The 18,507-nt window shown below is 53.3% G+C and overlaps 1 protein-coding gene across 4 annotated transcripts in view; it reads left to right on the top strand.

The window, feature by feature from the left end:
* Positions 1 to 18,507, top strand: part of Sh3bp4 (SH3 domain binding protein 4) — an 81,014-nt gene that overhangs the window by 55,397 nt on the left and 7,110 nt on the right. For 3 of the 4 annotated variants that reach the window (XM_008835127.3, XM_017798680.2, XM_029564538.1), the window contains 2 exons: positions 7,118 to 7,364; positions 13,570 to 15,926. In XM_008835127.3, coding sequence (XP_008833349.1) covers positions 7,247 to 7,364; positions 13,570 to 15,926 — 2,475 coding nt within the window. In that variant the 5' untranslated portion in view covers positions 7,118 to 7,246. Of the gene's footprint in view, positions 1 to 2,469; positions 2,536 to 7,117; positions 7,365 to 13,569; positions 15,927 to 18,507 lie in introns of all 4 variants that reach the window. The other variant, XM_029564537.1, reaches the window with a different exon arrangement.

The raw sequence follows: 18,507 nt of genomic DNA, 5'->3' as shown, positions 1-18,507 counted from the left end.
CAGGCTTGGAGGCAAATTTCATTGGTTTGGCTCCCTTGAGAGCAGGTGCTGGGGTGCTAAGCCCACGGTGGTCTTGTAGCCCCGTAGAGTGATTCCCAGAAACCAGGCCTACTCCCCAGTCAACATGTTTCTCGGGAAAAAGGAGGAGGCCAGATGTTATACAGAGGCTGGGAAGGGATCCCTGAGACAGGTCTTGTTGTTTAACCTGGAGGAAATTTGATGAAATCAGCTACTCCACAGACTTCAGGCAGATGTGGAGGATCAATCATCTTAGGCCCAATCGGAATCTGTGAGGGAGGTCCGGGCAGTGTTCGTGCCCTCGTCCCCCCTGGCCCTGGCTCTCCCTCTCAGGCTCCTGATTCCTGCCCCTGTCACACACAGTCCCAGGAGGCCTTCTGTACCCGACACACCCGCCTTTGGTGCCTTTTCTGGGTTGGGTTAATTGTTCCTCAAGGCAGGGTGTTGGCAGATAGGCCACCACATGCAAATTCATGACTGGGAGCTGCAGAGCGGGCAGGGACGGGCCACCTGAGGTTGCCAGCAGGCTCTGTCAGCCGTTCCCTTTGTGCATGGCATGCTCCCCGACCTCCTAAACCCTGGGGCCCTGTCTCTGAGGGAGTCAGCCTTCACACACAAAAAGAAAACTCACAAATTAGGAATGAGACCCAAGCCAGCCTTTGACCTGCCTTCTGGTCTTTCTGAACCCATGGAGGGAGACCTCCCTGGAAGGCTGGGGTAGTGCTGCTACCCCTGTCCAGTTTCTTGAGACTGACCAAAGGGGCGAGCAGACACAGGCTGCCCCAGAGACATGACAGCTGGAGACTGAGAAGTTTGGGTGTGTACCTTTGCTTGGCCAGGCTAGCTGGATGTTCCCAAGGTGCCCACCCAGCCAGCCTATCGGTGTTCAGATGAGAAATCACAAACAGAGTGCGATTCCCCATCAACCTGCTGTGTGACATCAGGCCACATCAGCCTCTTGGCTCCACAAAGATTATTGGAGACACCTACAGATACATGAAAGCTATCGTCTGTGTACAGTAGAACTAACTTCTTGTTTCCGACCTTTGAGCCTGCTCGGCACAGCAGGAATGCTAGGCAGGAGCTGGACTCCAGTGGTGACGAGGAAAGTAAGGGATGGAGATGTTCCTGTTAATACTGATCAGATATTATACATGAATGTGGATGGATGGATGGATGGATGGATGGATGGATGGATGGATGGATGGATGGATGGATGGATGGATGGATGGATGGATGGATGGATGGATGGATGGATGGATGGATGGATGGATGGATGGATGGATGAGGGATCAAGTCTAGTGAATGCCTGGACACAAGTTTCTAGGCCCCTGGAACAGCATGTGTAGAGGTCCTGTTGTGGGAAGGGCTTGGTCCTTCTGAACTTCGAGGGGACTCAGGAGTCAGGTAGAGGTATGGAGGGACCTGTGGGAAACTGATTCAAGGGAGCAGGGGCAGGTGGAAGAGGGCAGGGAGGTGGTGTCAGTACACTGAGAGCTGTAAGTGGGGCGGGGAGGCCTGGTAGCATGTGGCTGCTGATTGAGGGGTAGGACTGCATGATGCAGGCAGCCTGGCGGGCAGGAGCCAATTACTGTAATTGAGCTGAGTTGACGGTAGTGTGCGGGTGCTGAGAAGGGTCAGGTGGAGGTTATTCTCTGACAGTGAAGTGTGTGTGCATGCGTGTGTATGTGTGTGTGTGTGTGCAGGCGTGCTTGCATGCACTCACCCACTGAAGGAGGTATGAAACCCTTAGACCCAGGAAACTCTAGCTCTATACCCAGGATAGGTGGGTATCAACCATCCTTCCCCCTAATAGGAGCCAGACCTTGTCCCACCTGAGCCTTGAAGGGCCCAGAGTACAACAGACAGTTCAAGGGCACGGTGTGGACTAAGGATGAGAGGGCCTAGGGCATTGGTTGGCTCAGTTGGTCTACTGGGGGCCAGTGCCCAGGAGTCATGCTAGAACTTGCAGAACTCTCAGGGAACTGGGTGGGGCCAAGAAGGAGATGTAGCGATAGCTGTCCGCTTCCTGGAAGCCCAGGTGAGCACTGGCTGTTCCAGGGGCGCTGAATGAAAGCTGCAGTGCAACTGCTGATCTGGGCTGGGCAAGCCTGAGAAGCAGCAGGTCTGAGTGTGGCCCCGACGGGTGTGTGGTAGAGGGAGGCAGGTGGAAGCCTGGAGGTGCAGGTGAGGCCAGACCATGCGGGCACAGTATGCCTGGTTGGAAAACCAACTTGGCTTCCTCAGAGAGAGGAAGCAGTCCCCAGAGACTGGGGGGAGAGCAGTGATATGACCCGGAAAGACCGGAGAAAATCAGGGGGGCCACAAGACAAGGCAGAATTAGGAAGCCCACAGTGCTGGCTATGAGGCTGAGCTCTGAAGAGGAAGATGTGACCAGCCAGGTGGGCAGCAGAGAGCCTGGGCTCCTGAGTGACCTCTCCTTGTCTGCAGGGCCACCTCGCCCCTTGCCAGCTTCAGAGCTGTCACAGGCCTCCCAGGATCAGTTGCTGCTCCAAGGTAAGCGATTGTAAGGGCTGGTGTACACGCCAGTCGGCACAGTTGCAGGGTGAGGCCAGGGCAGTGAGAAGCCTGCGTAGAGGGGGCAAGTACATTCAGGATGATGGCATGGGAGGGAGGACGCCACCTGGGGCTATGGTACAGTGCAGGGCAACTTGGTGCTAGAGGCTGGTGTTCTCTCTGTTCATGGGGGCTTCACTCTCCAGTGTTCCTGGACTATATCTGGAGGAGGGAGGAGGGAGCCTCCAGCAGGTCAGGAAGGGCTTGCTGATCTCTTTCTTTGCTGACAGAAAAAGTCCCCAAGGGATGGGGTGATCAGTGTCCCCAGTTACACTCAATGTACTATCAACAGTGCCAGGACCCTGCCAAGGACAGCTGTCACTTGAGAGAAAAACTGTCATTCTTGGGATTTTTAAAGACATTGAAGACACAAGACAAAGTTCCCCTACCCTGTGGAAGGGAGACTGTGTGTGAGCAAGTACATTGACACCTAGTGTGACTACAAGGTGTCTGTGGGTACTGTTGGTCAGACTTTGGATCATGACTTCTCCCATGTGGTAGAGGGACCACAGGTGGTGACTTAACCTGTCCCTTGAATGTGGCCTCTAGGGGTGTCATTGTATGTCTCTATTCTGCTGGTCTGTAACTGCTGACACCATGCTCTCGTTCCGCTGGCTCTGGGCACTAGTCTCGCCACAGTAGACATCAGTGATGATTATTCTTAGAATGCTGTCCACTCCGGAGGCTTGGATTCCACCTCAGGTCCCAAAGTCACGGGAAGAACCTGGGCCGCTCCAGGTTGCTCTCTAATATTTTCCACTGAGTATTTTCCACTTAGTCTTTCTGGTGATTAGGGGGAATCTGTCCTCGGCCTAGCAAAAGCAACACGCTGGCGTCCACCACTGGTCTGCTCTAATAGAACTGCCCACCCAGACATCTCCTGGCGCCTATGGATGATTTGGCCCTCTGCTTAAAACTTTCGTAGAAGTGGAGCCACCCAGCCTGTCCCTCGCTGTTACTTTTTGCCGGCAGGTCTTTCAGCTTTTCTTAAGTTGTGGTAACAATTACCAGAGGAAATAGTGTCTTTCTCAACCACATTTCACAGCTATGAGCTACAAAATGGCCTCTAAGAGTCCCCAGGGAACGAGGTAGCTGACCAGACAGCCCAGGTCCCTACTCCTCCCTCCTTTCTTTGCAGCCCACTTGGCTTCCAGGACCAGCCCCTATTCTAGCTCCTGTGGCCCAGCAGGTGCCCAACACATCCGGGTGGTGGGTGTGGGAGCCCAGGTAAGGTTCAGCTTACAGCTTTCTAACGTGGGGAGGTGCCTTGGACCTTGGCAATAATGCCCTTATTGTGCCCATTTGGACTTCTTTTTTTTTTTTGGTCTTTTTGAGACAGTTGTCTCCTTGTAGCCCCAGCTGTCCTGGAACTCACTATGTAGACCAGGCTGGCCTTGAACTCACAGAGATCTGCCTGCCTCTGCCTCCCGAGTGCTGGGATTAAAGGCGTATGCCACCATGCCCAGCCCTTTGGTTCTTTTTTTTAAAAAAATATTTTTTGTGTGTGTATTCATGTATTGCCTACGTATGTAAGTGCACCCATGTCATGCAGTGACTGCAGAGGTCAGAAGAGGGCGTCAGATCCCCTGGAACTGGAGTTAAGGATAGTTGTTGGCCACCATGTGGATGCTGGGAACTGAATCCAGGTCCTCTGCAAGAGCAGCCAGTGCTCTTAACCACGGAGCCGTTTCTCCAGCCCCTAGACTTTGGTTCTTTAACCTGATACAGAATCATTCCTCGTGGCTGAGAGTGAGTCAGCTCATGGAGACCTGCCTCAAAGGAGGTGGGACGGCAGAGGTGACCCCTCATTTCTATTGGCGGGACACACTGGACGCAAGAGGAGAGTGTAGGTACAAGCAGTGAGCACCTGTGTCCATAGAGCAGATCATGATCCAGAGTCATCCTGTTCCCCCCCACCCCCCGTTTAGAGCAGCTCTGCACTATACCCGCCCCTGCAGGACAAACCTGGCCTGCCCTCAGCTGTCACAGCCAGTGGACATCTCCTGACCTCACCTTCCCTCCCCCGCCCCCCCCCAGGCAATCAACTTTCTGAGTGTCAGGAGACTTGTCATTGTACAGTTGGAAGCCCCCCAGGCAAGCTCAGGTTGTGGGTCCAGCCTATCCTAAAGAAACCTCTCCCCCACTGTGCGGGTCGTACAGTGCCAACATCTTTTCTTCAGCATGGGGCACCGTGGGGCTGGGGTAGGGAGTCACTGGCGTTCTGGAGGCCTGCACAGGGCACCTTGATTAGTGGGACTCAGCCTCGGTGCTGCCTGGCTGTGGAAGACTCACCTCTGAGGAGCGGCCTGGCCTCTGTGTCCAGCTGTGCATGCTGCCCAGTGCAGACAGATCCACCCAGTTGCAAAGCCATTATGCCCTACACCCCAGCTGGATGGTGAAGATAGAAGGGTCTCCTTCTGGGGGTCTGTGCTGCCATCCTGAGGGGGTCCAGTTGTCTCCCCATGTCCAGTTTTCTGAAGAGAATCTGGTCCAGGTTTAGGAGGTAGGACCATTATCTGCAGGGGAGACCAGGGACACTGTGAGCTCACTGAGCCTGGGGGAGTGACCAGCCTACGGTGGCCACAGATTGTGACACTTCGTGGTATGTGGGGCAGAGACTTGAGCACTGGTTACTGTCTGTCCCATAGCTGCTGGCTCCAGATGGACCTGGGAACCCTGAAGTGCATGGCAGGCAGACGGGATGGGTGCTGGGCCCAAGGACAGTCCTTTAAGCTCAGTGGCCCCAGGTGCACAGTTCCCAGGCCACTGTGCTCTGCTCCTACAGCTCCCACATGGCTCTGGCAGCTCCAGCCACTGACCCAAACTCCACAGCCTAGGCTACATCAGCAAGAAGCACATACACAAGGTGCCAGCCTCCAGCTTCCAGGGAGGACCCTGTTCCTGGCTTTACTGTGTTTGCCTGGGACAGTAAGGGAGGAAACTCTCTGTTGGCTCAAGTGAAAGTACCGTCTGTCATAAGGACTTCCAGCCTCCTCCAGCTTCATTGTTCCAAAGGCCATCTTAATGCTGCATTTGGGGCCTTACTGTGTGAACCTGGGAAATACAGTCCAGTATATGCCTTCTTTAGAGAACTTTGAGGTGCAGGGTATGGGTTTCTGGGGTCTTGAGAAGGGCAGGAAGCCTCTCTCAGACCTCTGTCCACTGATCACTGGAGCCATGACTCTGTTCTTCACTGAATAACAGCGGTGACCAGTGTTCATTGAGACTCTAATGTGGTCTCGGCCACCCACATGGATTTTGCATAAATCGGGTCCAGTCAGTGCAGTTTTAACCCCTGGTGACAGACAGGAGCACCAGGGCTGATAGGACCCAGCCCTGTGTACAGATCACCCTCAGCAGCAGCAGGAGGTGGGTGCAAACCCGGGTGGGTCACTGCATGGGGCTCTGAGCCTGGGATGCAGAGCCTGGGGCTGGTGAACACGGACAGCCACCTCCTACAGGGAGTGTGTGAAGACCTCATACCTGGGCCAGAAGCCACATTTCCTGCTGTGTTCTGGATGTGGCTGTGGGGGCAGAAGGAACTCAAACCGTTGTTTTTCTCTTTTTTCAAAACTTTATTTTTATTTTATATGTATGAGTACTATGCTTGCATGTATGTAAGTGCGCCTGTGTCCTGCAGTGCCCTACAGAAGAGGATGTCGGATCCCTGGAACTGGAGCTACAGGTGGCCGTTAGCTGTCATGTAGGTGCTGGGATTTGAGCCTCTGCAAGAACAGCCCCATAACCACTGAGCGATCTCTCCAGGAACTCAAACCACGTTATAAAAGCAGTTATTCGGCAATGAAATTTGCCTGTCGTCCCCCTTGCCCCCCACTGCTGTGGGCTGGCTCTGACCAGCCAGTGCTGTCAGTTTCTGGTAGAGAGCCTGCAAAATTCACATACTGTTGTCTGCTCCCAGCTGTTACTACTTCCTATCCATGGGTCCAGGATAGGATCTGCTCTAAGCCTGTCACCTCATTTGTATCTGAACCCCCCCACACACACACAGTGCTTATGCCTGTCTGCCTCTGTCCCCCAAGAGAGCAGCAGGTCTATGATGTCTCTTTGGGGTTCAGTGGGGGCTGTAGGAACATGTAAACAGGGAACATCCCTCTCAGCCATTGCTACAGGCCTCAAAGTAAGCTGTGCCACTAGCTCACTGCCGCGGTGCCGGGTCCTCACAGGGGACCCACCGCCCTGGACAGACAGGCTGTTTCTCTTCCTGGGCCTTGGAAGAAGCAGATTACTGTGCAATCCATGCTATCTGTCTCTGACTGCCATAAATGGCTAGCCAGGTGCCGGGACACATTTCACAGACCCCATTGTCCCCAGGAAGGACAGCTCTGCGTGCCCAGTGGGCCAAGGAGATGGTACAAAGTGGGCACAGAATCCAGGCAGCACGTGGCTCCCAGGAGAAATTAAATGGGCCTCTCTTCCCTGGAATGGTCTGGGAGCAAGGATGCCCTCTTCCTGTAAGGTTACCTGCAAAACCAAAGGGAAATTATTTTTTCTCTCGCTTCAGGAATAGTTCACTGCCAAGTTGACGTCATCGTGCAGTGTGATTGGATGAGGCAGAAACGTCTGTCCCTGCTGGAATCGGTGGAGGAGGAGACATGAGACCCTAACGTCTTACCCACCCAGGGGGTTCAAGATGGCAGCCCAGCGCATCCGGGCTGCCAACTCCAGCGGCCTCCCTCGGTGCAAGTCCGAGGGGACTCTGATTGAGCTGAGCGAGGGATTTTCAGAGACAAGCTTTAATGATGTCAAAGGTGAGATCCTAGCCAACCCCTGGCTGAGGGGACACTAGGATAGCGTTAGCTTTAATGATGTCAAAGGTGAGATCCTAGCCAACCCCTGGCTGAGGGGACACTAGGATAGCGTTAGCTTTAATGATGTCAAAGGTGAGATCCCTAGCCAGCCCCTGGCTGAGGGGACGCTAGGATAGCGTTAGCTTTAATGATGTCAAAGGTGAGATCCTAGCCAGCCCCTGGCTGAGGGGACACTAGGATAGCCTTAGCTCTGTTTTCTGTTCACTGAATTACAGCTCAGTAAACCTGTGTTATCCATTCACTCCTGGAACAGTGACACTTACTTCATTCTGGGGAGTAGTATAGGGAAGAGGTGTGTGTGTGTGTGTGTGTACATGTGTGCACATGGATGTATGTGCGTGTATACTTGGATACCAAATAGCAATGTCCAGTGTCGTCGCTCAGTTACCATCCGCTTTTTCTGAAGCAGGCCTTGTTACTGAACCAAGTAGAGCAGGCTGTCTGGTCAGTAAGATCCAAGGATCCATCTGCTGGTTCTCCCCGTCCCAGTGCTGGGACCACAAATGTGCTCCCTTCCACCCAACCTTTCTGTGTGGGTGTTGGGGATCGAACTCCCCAAAGCAAGCACTTTACCAGCTGAGACATCTCCCTAGTCCCAGAAGGAGTTTTTAAATGCACCCTTGGCAATGAAACCCCTCTTTCAATGCTGAATATGTCTGTTTTTTCTTCAGAAGTTTTAGTGATATAGAGAACGTGCAGCACAGAAGTCTAGGGGGAGACTGTGAAAAGGAGATGAACTACCGGTGTCCACCAGGAAGGAAAACGTGATCTAGGACTAGAACGGGTCTGACAGTGTTCTAAGCCCTTCTCTGGTCACATAGTCTCTGCCCCAGCAGCACAGCACAACTAATAAGCAGACAGGGTCGTGTCCCAGCGTTATAAAAGGGGCCAGCCAGCCTCGTGGCTCCTGCTGACCCCATGTAGAAGGCGGTCTGGGGTTTAAGCACCCCAGCCTCACAAAACTGGGCTGAGTATACCTATCTTTCACGCACACATGTGAATCCCAGGGTGTCATTTGATTCGAGTCTACCCTGACCTCACTGCGCCACATCTAGTGTCTGGTGCCTTGGGGTGCATCCTGGTCCCCTCTGTGATCATCACCTCCCAGCTTGCTGTCACTCCCCAGCACAAGCACTTGGAACTTTCCTTTGTTCCTTCACCCTTGACAAACTCAATGCTGAGTAGTCCTGGAGTGGAGCCACAGCCCCTGTGTGCAGCCATCTCATTGGTTAGCTGCTCCCTCTCCTGCTCTTCATCCGCACCTTCCTCTTCCTGCCCTGGTTTATGCCTCCAGCCCTGAACATTGCTGTAAGTGTTCTTTGAAAGACTACCAAAGGGAACCTGGAGGCGTGATAGCAATAGTCAGTGGGTGTCGCTATAAATAATAGAACGTTTACTTTTTAGTCGGGTAATGGGCGTTGTGTTCTTATTTCTGGCTTTGAGATGAAAAGCTACAAAGGTGAGCACGACCTATGTGGTTTGCACCAGGCTGTCAAATCGGGCCAGAGAGCTGAGTGTTTAAAAATAACAGTAATGGTCCAGAAGCAAATGGCCTTGAGGGGGTGTGCAGAGGCTGGTTTGCTGAGGGGAGAGTGGCCAGGAATCCAAGGAGGGCTCAGTGTGCAGCTGCTCCCTGGGCCATGATGCTGAGGTCTGTCCCAACCTACAGCATCACATTCATCTTCCTGGTGCGTGGCTCGAACGACCAAGCAGACTCCAGCCCCAGTACCTGCTGCGAGGTCTTCTAGCCTGATTAGTGTTTCGCCTGCATAGAAACTTAGACCAGGATATAGAAAATGTTTTATTCAGTACCCCGAACTTGCAAATACCCAGGGAGTTTTTGTATTACAATCAAGGTAGTGTTCCCCCAAACTCATTAAGATGGAATTCAGTAAGGATTTGCTGGCATTTGGTGGGATAGAAGCCCAGCCCCCTCCCCATGTCCCCAGTGCTTCCTGACAGCAGTTGATACAGGCTGTTGTCCAGAAAGGAGTTGACACCACAGTCCACCCTGGTGCTTTCCCTGAGGGCAGGAGGCCCAGTGCCCTTTGGAGGAGCCGTATCTTTTACTGTAATATATTATCCCCTCTCCTCTGAGGGGAGTGCTCGGAATTTTAAGCAAAACCATTCATATTCTTAATCTGGTAAAGCTAAAATGATAATTTCAATTGATATATTTTGGGCTGTGCACAGAGCATGCTTAATTGCTTTGGTTCTTTTTAATTTTTGAAAATATTACTGTAAAGGAATTAATTATTCTGGAGGAACACAATAGAATGTAGCTTTGGAGGGATTCTGACAAGGTTTTACTGGCTGACAACCTCTATTTAATTTTCAGTTGGAATTTTATTTCTGGTATACGCATAAGAGAAACAAAGGCGTTATTTCACCAGAGGCCACAACTTGCCACAGAAGTAGGAGAGAAGGGCTGCTGTGACCCCTGACCCAGCGCAAGCTTTTCTTGTCCTTCCTTTCCTCCAAAGTCATTCTTCAGGCTCAGGAAACAATACAAGACAAAGACCTCCAAAGCACAGCCTCTGACCCACCCCCCCATTCCCACCCCACCCCCGCCCCTCTGTGCGATACACTGAGGAGAATGGAATTCCTCAGATGGTCAGAGAAGCTAGGGCCCTTCCCCTGCGCCAACAGGAATTCCTACAAACTCCACCTAACCCTCCCAGGTTTCTGCTAACAGTCCGTAGGGAAATTAAGATCTTCAGTCCTGAGGAGCTCTGCCCCGCACTCCAGCCAGAGGCAAAGAAAGACTGGAAGCCGACAGGCCCTTCCCCAGTGGCTGCTCTGCCTGGTCCTCCATGAACAGGAACCAAAGCATAGTGATTGGTTCCCTGGGGCTGTGCTCTTCAACCTGAAGGCTCCAGGGTGACTGCGTTGGACTGAGCTTCCCCTTCATCTGCCCTTTTACCTGTTCCTTTCAGGTAGCACACCTTCCCAGAGGACGCTGACTGTCCCTGCAGGGTCCCCTTTTACTGCTGTGTTTGTTCATTCCCATCCTTTCAGTGATACAGATTGGTGTGATGGCTAATATTGTCACTGGGAGGCAAACCTAGACAGTGAAGGAATTTCTAGATTGGGTTCGTTGAGACGTGAAGAGCCAATGTCAACGTGGACAGCACGATCATCTTGCCTGGAGTGCCTGGCCAAGTCAAAGGGACAAGGGGGGCCAGCTGAGCAGCAAGCATTCACCTTTCAGCTTCCTACTATGAACACAGCGTGACCAGTTGCCTCCCTCCTGCCACCATGACTTCCCCACCATGGGGTCCACTCCCCCAGGCCCTGAACCCACAGAAGCCCTTCCCTCTGTCAGTTGTCTTGTTGGCTACTTTGTCAGAGCTACGTGAAAAGGAGCTAATGCACTCTGTCTGTTGAGACTTGATGGCAGAAGGCACGGGCACGGGGGTTCTGGCTTCTTCCTCAGCCAGCACCACAGTTCAGTGCCATGGATCTGGCTTAGCATGCTGTTGAAAGTGTGCTCACGACTGTCAGCCCATAAACATACATCTGCCATGTGCCGGGCTCTGGGACACAACAGTGAGCGAAGCAGCTTCCCGTGGAGCTCACATCCTAATGGGAGACGAAGGCTTCGTGGGCTCTGTAGCAAAGAAATTAACAAGTATTAATGCATACTGGCCCGCTTTCATATGTGTTTGCATGACACGGTAGCCTTCAGAACAGAGTGAAGACCCCAAATTCAAGGATAAACTTGAATGTTTCTGGGCAGCTTTGAGGAGGTACGAGGGGTGGGGAAAGGTGGTGACCTAAGTGCCAAGACCCAAGTATGTAAATCCCGGGTCTCAGGACCTGGAGCCACGCCCGCCTCAGGGACAAGGCACCTTTCCGGGCTCTGCCTCTGCTGTTCCTCACATTCTCAAGGCTGAAAGGACCTTGGGTGCTACGTTTTAGGGTGTTGAGTCCTGAACCTCATCAGATCCAGGATGTCGTGAGTGATGGCATTGAGAGATCCGTGGGACGGACGCCCAGTATGTTGATCAAACTTGGGGCACAGTAGGAGAGGTTACCTTCTGTACCTGCCACTTGAAGTCCATACCTGGGAAGAAGGCTGTTGCCTCTGCCCCCGTCCCAAGTTTCCATGCTAAACTCACATCACAGGAAGAAAATCATTTGTGAGCCACTGTCCCAGGCCACTGCATGTTCTTGAGAAAGGTGGCTTTTCTCCATGAGGTCACAGGGCCCCAGAGGGCCTAGACTCAACTCAGGTCTGGTGATCCAGGATCCAGGGCACCCAAACAGAGCTTTGGGTTATTTTAGATGGATGGGAGGGAGGCTCCAGGACCCGGGTACGCCAAGCTTGCCTCTGCTCCTGTGAATGTAAGCGAAAAGATTTCCTGTCTGCCTTCTAAGCTTGGCTGAGGAGACAGAATTTGATTTGTCGTCTCTTTCAAAGGAAAAGCAGCCTGGAAGGGAATGACATTTGGATGGCCAGTTTGACAGGAGAGGATGAGCAGACGGCTGTGCTAGGGCAGACTTCAAGCCAGTTCAGCTGAAAACAGTCTCTGTGCTCGTTTACATACACAGTTGGTTTTAGAAAACAATTTCTTTGGGTTAGCAAGATGGCTTGTTGGGTAAAGGTGCTTGTCACACAAGCCAGACAGCCTAAGTTCAGTCTCTGGATACTAAAATGGCAGGAAAGAACCCAGGCCCAGAATCTGTCCTCTGTTTTCCACATGACGGCCAAGGCACATGTGTATGTGCACACATGCTAATGGGGCGGGGGAGGGAGGGAGGGAGGGAGGGAGGGGAAGGAAGGAAGGAAGGAAGGAAGGAAGGAAGGAAGGAAGGAAGGAAGGAAGGAAGGAAGGAAGGAAGGAAGGAAATGTCTATTTGCCACAGCACCCAGAATATCCGTGAACTATGAACAGGGCTGGGCTGGAGTACTTGCCTTTGGGGGTGGTACCAGTGTCTTTCCATCAGAAAGCCCTCTGGACCCTCTAAAGAGTGTCATCTGAAAAGACTCACCTTTTTCAACAAGTGAGTATTGAAAAATCGATTATTTTTCCAAACACCCCCCAGGTGACCTCTGACTTTCAGTTGCCGTCTGCCGTGTAAACACACATGGTTTGACGGCAGGAGCTGTGCATTACCTTGAATCATTTTAGAACGATGGAATATTCTGGTTTACTCAGTAGTAAGACTGTGTGATCAGACAGAAGCCTCTGACTCAGGAAGGGAGGGCACAACTGTCCCTTCCCATGCTGTGACATCAAATTATTATTTAAAACAGGTCAAATGACCCCCAAACTTGCTGTCACCTGAAAGATGAGGAATGGGTTGAACTTAGAAACTTAACTAGCCCTGGTGGTCAGGAACCTACCTTTCCACTTCTGACTTCCATGCTGGCAGAGAGCAAGGACTCAGTCTACCCAGCACTAGAATTTGGGGATTCCCCATTCCTAGTCTGCATCTGCAGTGGGGCCACTACCCAGCCCACAGTGTCAGCATGCTTTAAGCCTTTCACAGTCTGCCTCCCTTTCTCCATAGTGATGACTCTGGTGAAAAGTTAGACAATGAAAACATTCTGTCAAAATGAAATGTTCAGAGCACAGGGACATGCCGGCTCTCCCATCCCCATCCTGCAGTCTACCTTTCTACCTTGGTGGAGGGACATTTTTCCAGATCTTTCTGCCTTTTTCATAAGGTTGAATTAGAAAGTGGGGTAGGGCAGGAGAGGTGGCTCAGCAGTTAAGAGCACTGGCTACTCTTGCAGAGGACCTGGGTTAGGTTCCCAGCAGCCACGTGGCAACTAACAACCATCCTTAACTCCAGTTCCAGAGGATCTGATGCCCTTCTGTGGCTTCCTTGGGCATTGCAAACACAGGTGCACTTACATACATGTACATAAGATGCAGATACGCATAAAATAACAATAATAAATCCCCCCATAAAGAGAAAGTGACCGGGTGTCAGAGCAGAATGCCTACAAGTCAGCTGGTGTGTCAGGTTGGGGCTCACTGCAAATCTTTGCCTCGGTTGGTTTCTTTTGGTTCCTGGCTAAGTGGTGAGAGCAACGCGGCCCTGTGTGGTGCTGCCCCTTCCCCTCCCTCGCTTCGGAAGCGCCTCCTGGTGCTGTGAGTCTGGCCTCACCCTCCATCTTTTGTGTTTTGCACAGTGCCTTCTCCCAGTGCCTTGCTAGCAGACAACCCCACGCCTTTTGGAAACGCAAAGGAAGTGATTGCAATCAAAGACTATCGCCCTACCAACTTCACCACCTTGAAGTTCTCCAAGGGTGACCACCTGTACGTCTTGGACACATCGGGCGGGGAGTGGTGGTATGCTCACAATACCACAGAGATGGGCTACATCCCCTCGTCCTATGTGCAGCCCTTAAACTACCGGAACTCTACCCTGAGCGACAGCGGCATGATTGACAATCTTCCCGACAGCCCAGACGAGGTCGCCAAGGAGCTAGATCTGCTCGGGGGCTGGATGGATGACCAGAAAGAATCTGGCAGAAACTACAGTAACAACCCTTTCTGGAATGGGGTCCAGACAAACCCGTTTCTGAACGGGAACGCACTGCCCAGCATGGATGAGCTCAATCCCAAAAGCACTGTGGATTTGCTACTTTTCGACACCGGCACGTCCTCGTTCACTGAATCCAGCTCAGTGACCACCAACAGCACTGGCAACATCTTTGACCAGCTCCCAGCCACCAACGGACTCCACGTGGAGCAGCTGGTGAAGCGGGACAACCCTTTCTTCAGAAGCAAGCGTTCCTATAGCCTGTCAGAACTCTCCGTCCTGCAGGCCAAGTCAGATGCCCCTGCTGCTGCCTCCAGCTTCTTCACAGGATTGAAGTCACCTGCCCCAGAACAGTTTCAGAGCCGGGAAGATTTCCGAACCGCCTGGCTGAACCACCGGAAGCTGGCCAGGTCTTGCCATGACCTCGACCTGCTCGGCCAAAGCCCGGGTTGGGGCCAGACCCAAGCAGTAGAGACAAATATCGTGTGCAAACTGGATAGTTCTGGAGGCTCCGTGCAACTTCCAGACACCAACATCAGCATCCACGTGCCCGAGGGCCACATCGGCCCTGGGGAGACGCAGCAGATATCCTTGAAAGCCCTGCTGGACCCCCCGCTGGAACTCAACACAGACAGGTCCAGCAGCATCAGCCCCATGGTGGAGGTGAAACTAAGCAACCTGGAGGTCAGCACCTTCCTCATCTTGGAAATGAAGGTCTCTGCCGAGGTGAAGAGTGACATTTTCAGTAAAAGCACAGTAGGCCTGCAGTGCCTGAGGAGCGACGCAAAAGAAGGGCCTTATGTGCCCATCCCCCTCGCCTACAGCTCCGGGGACACAGTTCAGGTCCAGCTGGACAGCCTGGAGCCCTGCATGTACCTGACAATCGTTGCCCAAGGCCCCAACATCCTCTACCCTTCCACGGTGTGGGACTTCATCAATAAGCGGGTCACCGTGGGTCTCTATGGTCCCAAACACATTCACCCATCCTTTAAGACAGTGGTGACCATTTTTGGACACGACTGTGCCCCCAAAACCCTCCTGGTCAGCGAAGTGACCCGGCAGGCCCCCAGCCCCGCCCCCGTGGCTCTGCAACTGTGGGGCAAACACCAGTTCATCTTGTCTAGGCCCCAGGATCTCAAAGTCTGCATGTTCTCCAACATGACCAACTATGAGGTCAAGGCCAGTGAGCAAGCGAAAGTGGTACGAGGCTTCCAGATGAAGCTGGGCAAAGTGAGCCGCCTCATCTTCCCCATCACCTCTCAGAACCCCAATGAACTGTCGGACTTCACCCTGAGGGTGCAGGTCAAGGACGACCAGGATGCCATCCTCACCCAGTTCTGTGTCCAGACGCCACAGCCACCCCCCAAAAGCGCCGTCAAACCATCTGGACAGAGGCGGTTCCTTAAGAAGAACGAAGTTGGGAAGATCATCCTGTCCCCGTTTGTGGTCACCACGAAGTACCCCACGTTTCAGGACCGCCCCGTGTCTAGTCTCAGGTTCGGCAAGCTGCTCAAGACGGTGGTGCGGCAGAATAAGAGCCACTACCTCCTGGAATACAAGAAAGGCGACGTGGTAGCCCTGCTGAGTGAGGAGCGCATCCGCCTGAAGGGGCAGCTGTGGACCAAGGAGTGGTACATCGGCTACTACCAGGGCAAGGTGGGCCTGGTGCATGCCAAGAACGTGCTGGTGGTCGGCAAGGCCCGGCCCAGCCTGTTCTCGGGGCCCGAGCTGAGCACTTCGGTGCTGCTGGAGCAGATCCTCCGGCCCTGTAAGTTCCTCACCTACATCTACGCCTCCGTGAGGACCTTGCTCATGGAGAACATCAGCAGCTGGCGGGCCTTCGCCGACGCACTGGGCTACGGGAACCTGCCACTTACCTTCTTCTGCAGGGCAGAGCTGGACAGTGAGCCTGAGCGGGTGGCGTCTGTCCTGGAAAAACTGAAGGAAGACTGTAACAACCCCGAGAACAAAGACAGGAAGTCTTTCCAGAAGGAGCTGGTGATGGTGAGTGGTTGGCAGGTTCTGCACCTCAGGGTGGGCTCCTCCTGGCCCCTCAGCCTTTTCCTGAGACACATGGGCGAGGTTCACATTGGGCTGAGTCACTGCGACAGGCCTGTGGCTGGAGTTGGCTGCCTGGTTCACAGGGACAGGGTTGGACTTTTAGCCGGGGAGGATCCTTAGGGACCCCAAGGAAGGACACCTCCACTACACTTATGTGCTAGAAGTAGACCATGCCTGTGCAGCCTCGGGGTGCACCCTCCCCCCATACACACACACTGGAAAGAAGACAGCAGCCCTTATTCCCAGCAGCCTCCAGGTCTCTTGAGGTATCTGAGTGCCATTGGATTCCCAGCAACCCGAGACTCAAAAGAAGTGAGGGCCTTTGCCCCAAAGCCCTTGTTTTGATGTGAGTTCTCATCTTGTCCTACCTGGCACCTCCATCACCTGCCTCTACTGTGGTCCCACCTCCTGCCTGGGGTTCATACATGTTGGTGGGAGACAGGCTGATACAGTGTGAACTGGTCTTCTAAGAAACACACAGAAAAGAGGTGCCCCATTCAGAGACACGCTGACCTCAGGCCAGGTCCTCCAATAGCCTGGACCCTCTGCCCAGAACAGTATCCCACAGGCCACCCAGTCCTGCGTGCAGTTGTGATGGTCACACTTGTGTTCCTTGTACCTGGGGTAGACATGTCCCTCCACCTCTCGTGAAGGGAACAGATTCAGCCTCCATCTTCCTGGTGGGGACCTGGCCTGCTTCCCGTAGAGGCCTTTGGTGACCTCTTTGATCCTCACTGCTTCTACTGCCCAAAGGCTTTGTGCTGCTCCCCAACCTCTCCCTCCCCCCACTGGCTCTGTGCAGGACATCATTAGAGGCAGATAAGTAGGTGTCTCCTGAGCTAATGCAGGTGAGCCCCTGAGGCTTACACATCGCACATGCTGTCCAGGAAACAGAAGGGCCTGTCCAGTGCAGCACAGCTTGTTCGTAGAGAACATGCTATGCAGCTTGGGGAAGAGCAGGGTGGGAGGCCCTTTGACTGTGGCCCATGGTAACATGACATGCCACAGTATGGGGCAAACAGACCTGAGATTACCCAGGGAAAGAGGCGAAGTGCGAGTGGCAGTTACGAGGTCCTTTGGCAATCAGAAAGTCCCTGGGGCACTTGATGTTCATGGTTTCATCAGAAAAGAAGCCAGAAGCAAATGGGGTGGGCTGTGGGCCCTGCGTGGAGGTCGCCCACATGTGAAACAAATTTCCAGAAGGTTCTGGAGACCCTCTTGGCTTGGCCTCCCTGGCTGGCTGACACTCCCTGGGCCAGGAACACGTGCTCCCTGGGAGCCCTCTGCTGGCATGCTCCATCGATTTCAGAATTAGTTGCTTTCATGGGACATAAAACAGTATTGATCCTGCCTGCTGAAGGGCACTCACCTGGAGTAGGGCCCAGTCCTCCCTCTGCCTGTAAACACGACCTTCTAATCGCTTTTAGGGGTCAAATTCTTACTCAACATGGCAACTTTGGGGAGGATTTTTCTGTGTTTTGGGCTGCTGTGTGGGAGGGATGGGGAGGGTTCTGTGTGCCTGGAAGTCCCCAAGTCCTCCAGCCCTGAGGAGGAAGTGCAGCTTGGCTTGGCTAGAACTCACCCTGGGGCAAGGGCAGTTTTGTAATAAAGGGAAACAGGTTTTGCCACATTCGCCTCCCGAATTTTAATGGTTGGCCAAACTTCCAGAAACACACTGGCTGACCTCAGCCCGAGAACCTGCTTGTACGGGTTCCTAGAGTCCTACAGCTTTGTTCCACAGCCAGACCTCTGCCCCTTCCACCTCCTTTGCCTTAAGAGTTCCCAAAGGCCTCTCATCTCAACGCTGGGCAGCCCGCACTTCTGTGGTCTCTTCTGTGTCCCCTGCACACACCAGCTCGCCCCTGCCCTGGGCCCATAGCTGCCTCTCTTTTATCAGGAACTGCTGCTGATGCATCTGCTCAGGCGCCAGCTCCTGCGTCACCCCAGGTCACCCCAGCCCTTGATGGGGTGAGCCCATGTCCTGTGTGGTGGTCTGCAGGGTGCTTCAGTTGGAATTAGCTGTACTTGTTTACTTGTGCGCCTGTCTTGTTATGTCCTGGCATTAGACACGCACTCAATAGAGGAAGGAGACCATTGGGTAGTCACTGAGCAAGAAAGAATAAGTGGATGAGGGAGTGATAGCCCAGGCTATCCCTGGGTCATTCTGTCCTTGTGTGGGTCACACTGTTTCCTTTCTCTGCTGTCACTAGGAACCTCTGCTAACCCTCTTCACAGTAGGCATCCCTCCTCCCCAGCTCCCCAGCAGGGTCTGTGATGGCAGAGGATGGGCCCCAACACTCATGTCAGCAGAGAGATGGCAGGGCTTGGCAGTGAATGGCTCAGCATGGCTGGCATTGGCCTAGAAGGTATCTCCAAAGTGGACAGAGTCCTAAGCCTTAGAGCCCTGGCCTCGCAGGCTGGGAGGGTGCCTGCTGGGATCTCTGCTGAGGACTCGGGTGTGTGAGATGCTAGAGACTGCCTTGTGTTTAGCAAGTTGTGATGTCACATTCTGTTAAAGCAGAAC

Source organism: Nannospalax galili, unplaced genomic scaffold (assembly GCF_000622305.1).
Source record: "Nannospalax galili isolate Female #2095 unplaced genomic scaffold, S.galili_v1.0 scaffold1777, whole genome shotgun sequence".
In the NCBI taxonomy this organism is placed as follows: Eukaryota; Metazoa; Chordata; class Mammalia; order Rodentia; family Spalacidae; genus Nannospalax; species Nannospalax galili.
This window is presented reverse-complemented; position numbering and strand designations above follow the sequence as displayed.